Here is a 15,316-nt window from a genome sequence, read left to right as displayed (position 1 = left end):
GATTTCTGGAAATTATTATTAATTACCACTCTTTGGGCTCCTTTCTCAGTTATCATTCAGAGTAGTTATTAGAAAATTCTGCTGATGTTTCAGCAGCATGTGTTCAGGTTGAAGTTTACCTGAGTGAAATGACTTCAAACTGCATTAACAGCTTGTCATCATGCTCTGATTCTCACAACTACGTCCAAAATGCTGAGCCTGCTTACCTGGTAGGCTGCCTACGTCATCATGTCCCAAGCAGTGGTGCCAACCTCAAATGATGACATCTACTGTGGCTGCAAGAGTCATACTTTGACAAACATATTTCAAAGCTCTTTAATGAACACATTTTGGGGTTTTCTTTGCAGCTTGCCTTGTTGGATTTTCCTGGTTAAGCTGAAAAATTACCATTAGTTGTTTTACAGATCCAGTGCCAGATGCTGACAGAACAACCGTGTGACACAAAGAACAGATTAAAGACAGTTCCAAAAAAACGTCCGAATGAAAACAGCTTTCACGTGGTGCTGAGAAATAAAACGTAGGCACTTCTGCTTCAGGAGGTTTTCTTATTTTGATCACAGATCGCTTTCCCAAGCCACTTTTTTTTTTTTTTCCACTACTGGAAATTCCCTCACGATACAAACCATCTAGTTCACTGGAAACCTTGCTCTCATAAACATCTTCTGGTGCATTAATCTCTTTCCATAAAATTAAAACTGCCTCTGTTGATGCAGGAATCAAGTTGCTCCTGTGCTGACAGCAGTGGGGGGCAGCCCCCCGCCTCTCTTATCAGCACTACTGAGTGCAGCCCCACCAGCTTCTAGCAACCAAAGCTGCTTGCTCTGCAGAACCAAGTCATCCATCAACAAGACACAGAGAGGAGTGTCGAGTGCAATTTTTCTCCTGGAAACAGTTAACATGTCTGCCTCTCTCCTTCCAGTTCCTTACTGTGAGTGTAATTCAACAAAGTATATATAGTCTTCATAACATTCTAAAGCTACTAGGCTACTGGGAGTTTTTTAATGACTACTTAAACAGTCTCCTTTTTCTTCCTCTTTTTTTTTTTTTTTTTGAGAAAAATCTGTGCTAAAAAGGCACTAGATAAGATGAACTTCCTCCACTTTTGTGTATGGAACAATTATACATTGTGTTAGATTCTATTATTTAACAAAGGTGACACACATTTGGATAAAATACCCTAATTACTCAGACCCATCTACTTTCAGTTAAAAAAAAGAACAAACCCGAAGTCAAAGAAACAGCAGGTCACACTGACAGAGACCAGCCTGACCTTGATGTCACAGTCGTCCCCTGCCACCTCGGAGCTCTGGCCCTGGCTGCCTGAGGGAGCTCCCTCCCACCAGGGTAAGCAGGGCAGTGGCCTGGACCCAGGGAAGACTCACTGACAGCAACTGTGGGAGCCAAGTCTCCTAGAGACCTGAGTAAATGAGACAAAGGTGAAGTTCTCACAGTTTTCCAGCTTGACCTTCTTGGCTAAGTTTGGGACAATTCCCCGAAGAGAGCGCAGTCCCATCCTCTGTTCCTCATACCATACGCTGCCCATGTCTGTGGCCTCCTTCCTGGCTGTAAGGTAGAAAGGGGACTTGGCCTCCATTTGGGTGGGCGGCCGGTGGATGTACATATACTTGTAGAGGAGGCAGTAAGGGCACTGTTTGTGTCCCCGGGAATGCTCATGGTAGATTTTCCCATGACACACTCTAGTGGAACCGCTCCGGCTCTCCCGCTTGACACTGTCTGTCCGGGCAAAATAGGGCTGGTTCTGTGGGTCTTTGAGCAGCTCAATGTCACCATACATCAGATCTGCATGCTCCTGCAGTGTCCGCATGTTCAGGTACTGGCTGTTGTACTTGACCACAGTGGACAAGAGAGTAATGGGGCTGTCATCCCCTAGACACCCTGCCTGCCACATCTCCTCCTCATCAGAAAGAGAAAAGTAGACAATATTGCGAGAACGAGCACCTGACATCCCTGCCTTGCTCAGCACCCACAGCTTCTCCTTGAGTTTCTTGGTGGAAGAGCTGAAGGTGCTGCTGGTGATGGAAAAGCCCACACCTGCATTCTTCAGGATGCGGTCCAGGCCCCGGCGGATGGCGTGCAGCGAGGTGGCCAGGAAGTCGGAGCCGTCACTCTTCTTAACGGTGACGTAAAAATTCTCGAGCAGCTCGTTCAACTTCGTTGCGGGGATCTCAAATGAGACAAACACTGAGGTTACATATTTGAGGACACCCAAAGGGCCAGACCCCTTCCTTCTCCTGATCCTCACTAGGGGCTGTATTGTGGACAAGACATTTTGTGGTCTCTAGAGGGTTGACTCCTCAGCATGAGACAGTGAAAGAACTTCAAGCAGAAGATCTTGGTTCCACACTTGTAAGCTAAGTGTTTCAAGCAGCAAAATGGGACATAATACTCAAGACCTACTCAAAGAATTACTGTAATGCTTAAATAAAGTAGGGGATGGGGGTGCCTGGGTGGCTCAGTCGGTTGAGCGTCTGACTTCGGCTCAGGTCATGATCTCGCGGTCCATGAGTTCAAGCCCCATGTCGGGCTCTGTGATGACAGCTCAGAGCCTGGAGCCTGCTTCGGATTCTGTGTCTCCCTCTCTCTGCCCCTCCCCCACTCATGCTCGCTCTCTCTCTCTTTCTCTCTCTCTCTCTCTGTCAAAAATAAGTAAACATTAAAAAATTAAAAAAAAATAAAGTAGGGGATGTGAAGTGGTTTGTAAACGGTGAAGAACACATATACACGTATATCTATATAAATATTCATATGTATACTAGTTACTGTTATTGGCCTTTGTAACTTTCACTATTCTGTTCCTCTCTGGAAGCCCCTTTTTCTCCAGAAGCCCCTTTTTCTCTTTTCTAGCAAATCATGTCCTTCTCTCTCCTTTGGGAAAATTCAACCATTCTTTCTGAAGAATTTGTGAACTAAATTTATAGACTGAATCATCCAGCATTAATTTCCTCAAAATCTGCACATACGATTGGGTCCTGATGGCACTAAACACTGGGCCTTTAGGGAAAGGCGATGGGCATGTCTGGGTTGCACAGCAAGTTAATGACCTTGATTCTTCACTTGAACATATCTGAATAGGTCCAGAAATATCACTGGCTTAATGACCCATAGGGTTGCAATATCAATACTTTTTCAAAAAATATGAAAAGCTTAATGACTGCACTGACGATTAGAGAGAGCTTCTCAGTTGGATGTGGTAGGGAAAGAAGGAAGCCTGGCCAGTAAGACAGCTTTATTTTCAAGAAGGAGCTAGACAGAGAAAACCAGACTTTGCTCATAGTCATTTCAGGCCGACTACACATTCTAGGACAAAAGAAAGTCTCAACAGAAAACTTTTTAAAAGTAGAAACTGTACAGGTAACACTCATTCTTCTAATAGCCCTTGGGTCAAAGAGAAAATAAAAAGTGAGTTAGAGATTAAAAATGAACCAAACTGAAAACATTCCATATCAAAATGCATGAGATTTGCTAAATACACTCTCATAACATCATACTCTTGAATGACTTTGTTAGAAAATTGTCCTGAAAATAAGCAAACTGATTATTTAGCTGAAAAAGCTAGAGAAAGTAAACCAAATGAAAAAATAATAGAGCGAATCATGGGGTACCTGGGTGGCTTAGTCGGTTAAGTATCCGACTCTTGATCTCAGATCCAGTCTTAATCTCAGGGTTATGAGTTCAAGCCCTGCACTGGGCTCACACTGGACATGAAGCCTACTTTAAAAAAAATAGAGGGGTGCCTGGGTGGCTCAGTCAGTTAAGCCTCTGACTCTTGATTTTGGCTCCAGTCATGATCTCATGGTTCATGGGACTGAACCCCATGTTGGGCTCTGAGCTGATGGTGTGGAACCTGCTTGGGATTCCCTCTCTTTCCCTCTCTCTCTGCCCCTTCCCTGCTTGCTCTCTCTCTCTCTCTCTCTCTCAAAAATAAACTTAAAAAAACAATAGCGTGAATCAATAAAAAATAAAACATAAATTAATGAACTAGAAAAGATATAAATTGGGATAGATTAAAAAGTGAAAATATGTAGGGGTGCCTAGCTGGCTCAGTTGGAAGAGCATTCAACTCTTGATCTCCAGGTTGTGAGTTTGAGCTCCATGTTGGGTGTAGAGACTACTTAAATAAATTTTTTAAAAAGCTTAAAAAATGAAAATGTGGGGTAACTGGGTGGCTCAGTCGGTCAAGCCACTGAGCTCAGGTCATGATCTCATGGTTCATGGGTTCAAGCCCACAAAGGGCTATCTGCTGTCAGCATCAAGCAGACTTTGGATCCTCTGTTCCCCTCTTTCTCTGCCCCTCCCCCACTTGCATGCTCACTCTCTCTCTCCCTCTCAAAAATAAACATATTTTAAAAATTGAAAATATGTAATCTTTGGAGAGACCTACTTTGACAAACTTCTAGTGGTTGTGACAGCAAGAAAGAGAAAGAAGAAGAAAGGAAATACATATTTAAATAACATTAGGAATGAGAAAGACAGTAAACTATAGAAAATGAATCAATAATATGAAAGAACATTATATACTTTGTACATATTAACTTGAAAATCTAGGTAACCTGAATAATTTTCTAGCAAAATGCAAATTACCAAAGTTAGTTCAATAAGAGGTAAAAGATCTGAAGAGCCCCCAAAATATGGTGAATGATGGTCAGGGATGTACATCACTCCTAAGGAGTTGGCTTTATGGAGTCTATTCAGCTTTTGCATTTAAACAGTTTTGGAGCATAGGAAAAAGAAAAGTTTCTTCATTTTTTTCTACTCCAAATCTGGCAGATATATAATAAAAAGTGTATGAATACAAAGGTAAACAAACAATGTTTGTTTTGCACAGTGCCAGGTTAAAGTAAGGCATGTTTAAAGTGTGCATGTTAGAACCGTGCAAAGCGAGAACAAGGCTCCAACACACGGCTCTGATATGCACGAGCAGCAATTAACATGGTACCATGGAAAACAAGGGCTGCCTCTATTATCAAATCAGATTCAGAACTGCAGGAAAGCAATACTACATCGAGACAAGTAGGGATTGTTGCAGAGTGTAAACATGATTCGGTCTTAATAAACATGTTAATATCATTGACTTACTCATAGAGAAAGTAACATGGACTTGCTGAGTACTGAAAAATGACTTGAAAGTATGATATCCATTTGAAATTTTCTTTCTTTTTTTTTTTTTTTATTTATTTTTGAGAGAGAGAGACAGAGCGTGAGCGGGGGAGGGCCAGAGAGAGGGAGACACAGAATCCGAAGCAGGCTCCAGGCTCTGAGCCGTCAGCACAGAGCCCCACGCAGGGCTCGAACCACGAACCATGAGAACATGACCTGAGCCGAAGTCGGACGCCCAACCGACTGAGCCACCCAGGCGTCCCTCCATTTGAAATTTTTAAGAATTCAAATTAAATTTAGATTGGAAGAAAAAAAATCCAATCCTCTTACTATGATGAAGAGTATTTTACAGACCAGAACTATAAATATTATACCTACCATGGAAATGTTAGAAATTTTTTTTTATAATGTCAGGAATAGGATGAGCTTGCTGAATATAATTACTGTTATATAACACACTGTTCTGGAGGTCCTAGCCAACCAGGCAAGACAAGAAAAAAAATGACACACACACACACACACACACACACACACACACACACACACGTATGTATGTATATGTGTATACTAAAGGAAGACGATAAAAATATAATTGTTTGCTGATAATCTGATTGTTGGTCTAGGAAATTTCCAAGAGATTCAGCTGAAAAGCCATCAGTGGGATAGTTATATGCAAAATATAAACATGCAACAACTTTCTTACATACCAGTAAAAACCAGTTAAAACAACTATGACTCCCAAACTTAACTGGTTTCAGATTTTTATGTTGTCACTTGCAACTCCCTACTTGCAGGTGTTAACCTCTCTTTGTATTAGTTGGGATTCCTTTGGTTGCAAGAGATAAGCCAAATTTGAACAAGCCTTGGCAGGGATGTCAGCATTAGTGGTCTCCAAGACCATCAGGACTCTTCTCCCATCTCCGCTTCTCTGTGTAGAGTGGCTTTCTTTATATAGCTTACAACATAACCCCCCAGCACTCCCCAAGGTTTGCATCTTACAGCTTCAGGTACTGGCAATGTTCCAACTCTTATTTTCAACAGAAAAAAATCTAAAGAAAGGATTCTGGTTGTCCCACTCCTGATCCAAACATCGAACCAAAAGGTAGGCTGTTGTACTAACATGATGGCTTCTTCAGTAACAATTGGGACTAGAGGAATGGCTCCTTAATAAGGGATGTTGAGAAAAAAGCCTTTTGCCTGTAGTACTTAAAAACAACACAAGACACGACAAGAAACCAACCAACCTCTGATAGCTTCCTGTTGCCCTTAGACTAAATTTCAAACTGTTCACCTTGTAAGCAAGTCTTTACATAATTTGCTTTCACCCTCTGGTACATTGGTTGCAAAGACAGCCACAACTGCTCCCCTCCCTATTCCCACCCCTCTCTGCAATGCTGCTCCTCCCATCAAGGGGTGGAACCTATTTTTCCCATCCTTGGAATCTGGGCTGGCCATGACTTCTCTTGACTAAAGAACATGGCAAAAGTTAACTGTGTGTGAATTCCAAACTTAGGCCTCAAGAGATGCTGCTTTCATCTGCTTTGGTCTTATAGGTTCCAACAGGTTGTGCTTTCATCAGCTTAGTACATAATGTTACCAAGTGAGGAAGCCCAACTAGACCATGTAACATGTGAAGCAGAGACAAGCTGTCTCCCATCTAATACCCTGCACCCACATGTTAGATACTCCTAGTGACCAGTAGAAGAAGTACCCAGCTAAGAACAACCCATAGAATCATGAGCAAATAAAATGTATGTTGCTTTAAGCCACTAACCTTTTGAGTGGTTTGTTATGCAGCTATCATTAACTGGTACACACACTATTTCTCTAGCCTAATCTGCTGTTTTCTCTGTATATTATTTTCCAGCCTCACTGAACTCTGTGCCATTCACAGGAACCATCAGGTACTCTTACGCCTCGAAGTCTTTGCACTCTACTTCCTATGTCCAGAATGCCTTTTTCTTCTAACCTTCTCTATTTGGAAAATCTCTCTTATTTCAGATCTAGCTCAAATTCTGCTGTCTACATAAAGGCTTTTCCAGCTTCCCTAAGCAAAGTTACTCTCTCACCTAGGATCCCACAACACTTAATTTAATTTTTTATTATGGCCTTCTCCATATTGCAGAGCTTCTTATCTATTTTTATGTCTGCTTCTCAAAATGGACTGAGAGCTCCGTGAAGGCAAGAATGACATCTTATACATGACCAGGTCTTCAACACACAGCAGAACGTCTGCAATACATCAGTGATCCACAATGAACTGATAAACACAGTTAAGTCAATGAATTTACCTCACAGTCAGGACAGCCAAACTGACTTAAGATGCAGAATGTTTTTCTTGATTTACATAGAATACCACAGATTACAAAGTAAAACCACAGCAAAAGCAATTCCTGGAGAAATGTCGAGTCATACAACTTATATTGTATGTCCATAAGAAACCATTCATTCTGGCCCACGTTGGCTGCCTCCTTAGTTTTCTCAATTTTGGTTGGTGGTTATTTGTTCAGGTTACCAAGGCCTTTAAATTTGTTATAAAGACATCACATGAAACTATTTTTCTTCATTAATGACTCTGTATAGAATCACCATGTCAAAATTCACCATGGATTATAAACTTGGTTTCTTGGATGTCAAAATGACCAAAGAGAAGTAAGAAAGAGCATGGTCATGGGGTCGATGACTCCAGAAAGAACAGAGTAAGAAAAGGCTGACTTGCATGGCAAGTTCCAAAACTACACAGTAATCTTTGACACTTGAAAGAGTTATAAGACAAGCCAATGAAGAGTTACTTTTGGGGAATGTCTCAAATCCCTCTGTGGATAATCTTACCTAGGAGGATGAAAAAAGTGGAGAAATGTTTATGAACTACAAGTACTCTTCTAGGAAAATAAAATGAATCCTGAAGTAACCATTGCTGACAACAAAAATTTACTTCATTCTTGCAGTTACCAAATTTTAATTTATTCAGAAAGATAAGTGTGGAACCTCAAGATGCTCTATTTTCCAATGAGTGAGTCTAGGTCACTGAAATAGCAACCTTGAGGGAGATGGGTCAGGGAGGATCAGATCACACCTGTGAAAATAACTTGTATGAAAAATACTATGTGAAACTCACACAGTAGGCAACAGAGTGAGACTGGAGGGTACACCCCACTTATTTAGATGATATTTTGAAGTCTGATTTGACTCCTTGCTTTCTCCCTTGAACAAACAACTAAATTTGAGGCTCACCACCTACCAAATCATGATCAAGAGCTGTTACCTACCTTGTCTGCTGTCAGCTATAACTATCTTTAAAGACACATCTAGATTAAAAATATCTTGGGGTACCTTGGTGGCTCAATCGACTGAGTGTCTGACTCTTGATTCCAACTCAGGTCATGATCTTGCGATTTGTGGGTTTGATCACCGTGTCGGGCTCTGTGCTGCTTGGGATTCTTTCTGCCTGTCTCTCTGTCCCCTCTCCCATGCATGTGCGTGCACTCTCCCTCTCTTAAAATAAGCAAATTTGCTTAAAATAAGCATATATATACATATATATACACACACATTGAGACCAAGAAGGTGAGACTAAAGAATATGGATTTTGGATGCCACAATTCCTTCTTTTTATTAAATATTGGCTAATCCTTTAAGATACTGGCCTCTTTCTTATTAAAAATGTTTATTTTGAGTGGCCCATGTGAATAGATTACAGAGGACTGAAATACATCTTCTTTCTCACCCGTTATTCCTCTAGCTAACACAGGGGAAACTAAGAAATACCAGTGCAGAGGTGATAAGGCACACTCTACCAGACAGATGGGACATTTTCTTCACCTGGGTTGCAAAACTTATCTAATCCTTAGAGAGTGTGGAGAAATTAGGTTCTTTTCAGGGATTCCTGCATGGGAATGTAAAGGTTCCCAGTAAGAGACAACTGTCTCATAGTGACTTCACAAAGTTTAGAAGACAAGACCCTCGAGCCTAGAAAAGTTTAGTAGGGATGAAGAAATTGTGATGGGGTATGTGAGAACAGTGAATTTTAAAATTATTAATAAAGGTGAAGTGGTTATATTTTACTGATTTTTTATTATGGTAAAATACATACAACATTTACCATCTTAACCATATATAATTATACAATGCAGTGGCATTAAGTACATTTGTAACATTGCACAACCACTACCACTATTCATTTCCAGAACTTCTTCATCATTCCAAACTGTACTCATTCGACAATAACTCCACACTTCCTCCTCCCCCAGCCCCGGGTAACCTCTATCATACCTTCTATCTTTATGACCTTGCTTCTTCTAGATATCTTACATAAATGGAATAATACATACTTGTCCTTTTGTTTCTGACTTTTTTCAGTTAGTATAACATTTTCTAGGTTCATTCACGCTATAAGCATCTGTCAGTACTTCACTTCTCTTTATTGCCAAATAATATTCCATCGTATGGATATGCCACATTTTATCTATTCATCTGCTCATGCCATTTGGGTTACTCCTACGTTTTGGCTATTGTGAATGAGGCTACAAAAAATACACTTGAACCCAGAATTTTCTGGGTATATGCATAGGAGTGGAATTGCTGGGTGAAAGAGTAACTCTATGTTCAAAAACTTGTGGGGAAATGCCAGATTGTTTCCAAAGCAGCTATACCATTTTATATTCCCACCAGAAGTGTAAGAGGCTTCCAATTTCTCTACATCTGCACCAACACTTGTTATTATCTTTTTACAAAATGTTATTATTATAGTCTTTCTATTGGATGTGAAATGGAATCTCATGTGGTTTTGATTTGCATTTTCTTGATGTCTAATGAAGTTGAGTGTTTTTTCATGTGCTCATTGGCCATTTGTTTATCTTCTTTTTTTTTTTTTTTTTGCTTATCTTCTTTATGATAACTGTTTAATGTCTTGTCTAATTCTAAAATCTGTTAGATCTGGGTTGGTTTTGATTGATTCATTCTTTTAAGGGATATGTTCTTGCTTCTTTGCATGTCCAATAATTTTTGACAGACATTGTGAATTTTATTTCTTTGGTTCTGTATATATTTATGTTCCTATAAATATTTTTAAGCTTTGTTCTGGGACACAGTTAAGTTACTTGAAAATCATTCAATCCTTCTATGTCTTGCCTTTTTTTTTTTTTACTTAAAAAATTGTGATATAAATGACACATAACACTATATTAGTTTCAGATGTACAACACAATGATTCAGTATTTGTATATACTGAAAAATGATTACCATAGTCTAGCTAACATCCATCATCACATACAGTTAAATTTTTTGTATTGTTAATGGGAACTTTTAAGATCTACTCTCTTAGCAACTTTCAAATATACAATACAGTATTGTCAACTATTGTCACCAAACTGTACATCATATTCCCACGACTTATTTATTTTATAACTGGAAGTTTAAACCTTTTGACCACCTTCCCCATTTTACTCTCCTTCCCAATGCCCCTCCCCACCACCTCCAGCAAACACAATCTTTTCTATTTGTCTATGAGTTTGGGTGTTTTGTTGTTGTTGTTGTTGTTGTTGTTATTTTGTTTTGCTTTTAGATTCCACATATAAGTGAGATCTTAAGGCATTTGTCTTTCTCTGACTTACTTCACCTAGCATAATGCCCTCTAGGTCCATTCATGTTGTTGCAAATGACAGGATTTCCTTCTTTTTTATAGATGAGTAATATCCCTTTGTGTATATATGCACCAAATTTTTTTTTTTATCCATTCATCCATTGATGGACACTTAGGTTGCTTCCATGTCTCGGCTATTGTAAATAATGGTGCAATGAACATGAGGGTGCCTAAATCTTTTTGTTTTTGGTTCCTTCAGATACCTGGAAGTGGAATTGATGGATCATATGGTAATTCCATTTTTAATGTTTTGAGGAACCTCTGTTCTGTTTCCCATAGTGGCTACACTAATTTACATTCCAACAATAAAGCACAAGGGTTCCCTTTCCACATTCTCACTAACACCTGTTATTTCCTGTCTTTTTGATATTAGCCATTCTGACAGGTATGAGGTGGTATCTCATTGTGGTTTTGATTTGCATTTCCCTGATGATTAGTGATGCTAGCACCTTTTCATGCACCTGGGTCTAGCTTTTAAGATTTGTTGGGTGGGATTAGAACAGAGCTTGGTCTAGAGCTAACTATTCTCTACATCTGATACAAGACCTTTCTCAGTACTCTCATTTGTTACCTTTCTCTAAAGGATTTGCTGCTATCTGTTCTGTTGAAAACACTTTGTTGCACATATTGTGCTCAGTGTTCTGGTTGTTATAGCAGAAGGGTAATTTTGGGCCCTTTTCCTCTTATGGCCACAAGCGGAAATTTTTCGTTATTTTCAAATCTGCTGGATTATTTTGATTAGTATGTTGTTGCTTGCTCATTTTTATAATTCTTATCATTTCTGTAAATATTTCATATATATTAGTCTATAATCTACTGCCTAAAGTCCTTGGTGTCTAAATCTATTGCTTGCTGTGTCTATGCAACCTCATTCATAGTGATCTATTTCCTTGAGTGGCTGGTTTTTTTTTTTTTTTTAACTGCTTATTTTTGACAGAGGGAGTGTGAGACAGGGAGTGGCAAAAAGAGAGGGAGACAGAGAATCTAAAGCAGGCTCTCTGCTGTCAGCATAGAGCCCACTGTGGAGCTTGAACCCATGAACCGTGAGATCATGCCCTGAGAAGAAGTTGGTTGCTTAACTGACTGAGCCACCCAGGCACCCCTCCTCCCCCTAACCTTTATTAATGAGCACATATTTAGCTGACTTTAATCTGCAAAAAAACTAAACCCCTACCTTTTGGGTGTTTCACTTCAAAGATTATTAGCATATGACTCTGTGAGGAGACAAATGTAGGGCCTAGAACCTCTTAAGGCTCCTTTCAGTGTCCTCTCCTAAATCCAGGATTCTTCAGTGATGTATCTGTCTCTTCCCTTCCTTAATGATGTTATACATCTAAACCCTCAGGAGAACCCTGCCTTTCATATGTGCTACTGCTCACTGCTCCAGTTCCAGCTGTCTTGTGTGTGTGTGTGTGTGTGTGTGTGTGTGTGTGTGTGTCCGAGTGTGTGCACGTGCACATGCACACTGTGGATGTTTCCTCTCCTTTTTGCAAGTAGAGAAGAAAGGCCCCTCACAGTATCTATAGCACCATGCTGTCAGGAGTAGAAACCTGGAGGGGTGCCTGGGTGGCTCAGGCAGTTAATCGACCGACTATTCATCTCAGCTCAGGTCATGATCTCATGGTTTGTGAGATGGAGCCTCACGCTGGGCTCTGCACTGACAACATAGAGCCCGCTTGGGATTCTCTCTGCCCCTCCCCTGTGCACACACAATCTTGCTCTCTTTCTCTCAAAATAAATAAATAAACATTAAAAAATAAAGAAGTAGAAACCTGGATTTCTTATTTCATCTATTGTTGGTGCCCTAAACACAATACCTGAACTTGGAGATGTCACCGGCCTTGGGCTTCAGTTATGACCTCTGTGTGCAAGACCTTTAAATCTATACTTCCAGCTTTAACATCTCTTCCATGTTTGTTTGTGTGCGTGCATGTGTGTGTGTGTGTGTATGTGTGTGTGTATTTTTTTTAATTTAATTTTTTAAGTAAGCTCTAGGCCCAATGTGGAGATTGAACTCATGACCCTGAGATCAAGAGTCATATACTCTACTGACTGAGCCAGCCAGGTGCCCCCTTTTCTCCCATGTTTTAATTCCCACATTCCCAACTGTTTATTTGACATGTCCATCTGGATAGCTGTCTGATTTAGACTCAGTATATCCAAATCAAAACACGCCTTTCTGTTCTGTCTCTATATGTCCAAAAATGTTTCCTTCACATTCACAAATCTCAAACATTTCAAGTTGGAAGAGTAAATTTTAAGAGCTCATTTTGCAACTAGGGAAATTGAGGACCAAGGATACTAAATAAATTTTTGCTTATCACTTCCAATTAATTTTTCCCAAATATCTCTTTCATTATGTTATTCCCTGTTAAGGAAACTTCAGTGATTTCCCTTTAGCCTAACCCTTTAGATCTTACCGTCACAGCATTTCCCTCTTGTGACAGTCTCTTCCCAGTTGCCACTGCAATAATCCTTCAGATAAACTCACTCCTTACAAACAAAAACAAAACAAAACTTCAAGGGCATCCCAATATTCATAAGGTTTTAGTTTGGCATTTAAAGGTTTATCAAAATCTTGTTTTAGAGTCCACTATCCCCATACGTGAAGTCTATCTTCCAAATCTTTTTCTTTCTTTCTCATGTCACTCAGCCTAGAAGACTCTTCTTCATCTAATTCTAGTGAAATTCCAACTCTCCTTCAAAACACAGCTTTAACTATCAATTCCTTCACTAGTCTCATCAGACTGAAATTAATTTATCCGCCTGAATTTTTTTTTTTTTGGCATTTCTGACCTGTAAATTCACAGAACACTTACTAAATTCTGCTTTGTACTGTGCCTTTTTTTCTTTCGATTTCATGTCCTTCCCAAGTTTCCTTAAGCAAAAAGCAAGTGTTTGGTGTTCCCCACAATGCTTAACACAATGCCTGGCACTCGGAAGCTGTGAAGCTGGCTGAAAGAAGAAGTACACTCAAGAGTTTCTTACCTTGGTGATGTCTGTGTGATCTTTGAGCCCGTTGGTCATGCACCAATATCGCCACACATTCAGGGCATACCGCGTGGCTTTGGTAGTATTTGGGCTCACGGCACTGGTACACAGATCATTCAAGTCATCATTAATATTAAATACAGGAAATTTGTTGAGCTTAGTAGAATAGGCTAGAAACAAAAACAACAAAAGGCATTAAAATAATTTGCCATTCCTTTCTTTAGAGAATTACATCTTGGGATCACGTTCAATAACAGAAATCTAAGAGGTAACACTTTAAAAATGAAATTTCTATGAAGTAGACATGTATTAGAATAAATAAAGTAGGGAACAATATTTCTAGCATAGAATTAAGGCAGTAAACTTGCCTTTGGCCCTAGTATTTTTGCCATATATATCAACTGATACACCAATGCAGGCATTCCAGTAACAGAAAGAAAAAAATGAATGCAGAAAAACAAAGAATGTTCTAGCTAAAACTTTCACTGGAAAGAAAAAAAGGCATTCATATGAACAACAACAAAAAAATAGAAGGAAGTAACGGAAGGCAAGTTACACATCCTTTCTCTTGACCCTCAGTGCATGTAGAGCCGTTATTTCTCTGTAATATAGTGTCTTATGTGCCATCCTGGACAACCTTGAATTAAATGGTGTTGGCATAGTTCTTTAATTTTTTTCACAAATGAACAAAGAGATATTTAAATCCTGACTCCACAATCCATCAGCTACCTTAGAATCAGAAAAGAAGGTAAAGTGAGAATAACTTTAGGGGAAAGAAGAGAGAACTACCAGAGGGCCTCACAGCATCTCAGAGGAGAAGGAACAGATTTTAAATTGCAATTGTCAAACTATGTCAGATGAAAACTGGTCTTCCTCAAGGTGTCCACTTTAATTGTTGGCTACCAAAGAGATAATCAAGTCCATAACCATTAGACCTTTCTTTATACTCTGTGATCTACTAAAACCAAGCTTAAATTGTTTAAACTGTTGTCTTTGAATAGAAAAAAAAATCAAGGTAGACCACCTTAAAATGAAAGCAATGCCAACCTGTAGTTTATCTAATGGTTCTGATCCTCTTTGGAATGTTTCTATGTTCAAACAAGGTGCTAAGAGGCTGAGAAACAGCAAAATGGAAAGTTAGTGCAATTACCAAGGTGATCTGCAGATTGGCTCCATTTTGCCTAACTCACCTCACCTTTCACTGCTCCCACTGAGGAACTCCCAACCACCAGCTCCTGCTATCCCCAGTATCCACTTGGGCCCAGGACACCATACCAACCTTCCCTACCCGAAGCCGAGAAATCTCCCCATGGTCTTCGTGCCAAATAGTGTCTTTTCTCCCATTTCTAATTCCAAGCTCACTTCTACATAACCTTCTTCACATGAACCCAACTCCTTATTCTCTCCAGTATGTGTCTCACATTTGCTTTATTATTCCTTAGAACTGTGATGTAATTGTGTCCAGAAGATCTCCAGTTGGTTTGTATTGCTCCTTAAGACTGTGTTCTTCACCCTTTGAGTTTGCTGTTGAACTGCTGAACACATAATCTACTTTAATAGATGCTT

General features: G+C 39.7%; 1 protein-coding gene across 2 annotated transcripts in view; it reads right to left on the bottom strand.

Annotated features, from left to right (window-relative positions):
• Window positions 1-1,309: 1,309 nt before the first annotated feature.
• The window catches only part of KIAA1958 (KIAA1958 ortholog), an 80,629-nt gene continuing 66,622 nt past the window's right edge, over window positions 1,310-15,316 (bottom strand). For both annotated transcript variants that reach the window (XM_047068021.1, XM_047068030.1), the window contains 2 exons: window positions 13,748-13,920; window positions 1,310-2,185 (listed from right to left, as the gene is read on the bottom strand). In XM_047068021.1, coding sequence (XP_046923977.1) covers window positions 1,379-2,185; window positions 13,748-13,920 — 980 coding nt within the window. In that variant the 3' untranslated portion in view covers window positions 1,310-1,378. The remainder of the gene's footprint in view (window positions 2,186-13,747; window positions 13,921-15,316) is intronic.

Source organism: Lynx rufus, unplaced genomic scaffold (assembly GCF_022079265.1).
Source record: "Lynx rufus isolate CCGP_SWC_20201006 ecotype Redwood Valley unplaced genomic scaffold, mLynRuf1.p SCAF_10, whole genome shotgun sequence".
NCBI lineage: Eukaryota > Metazoa > Chordata > Mammalia > Carnivora > Felidae > Lynx > Lynx rufus.
The sequence above is the reverse complement of the archived record's forward strand: the minus strand, read 5'-3'. Positions and strand labels throughout refer to the sequence as shown.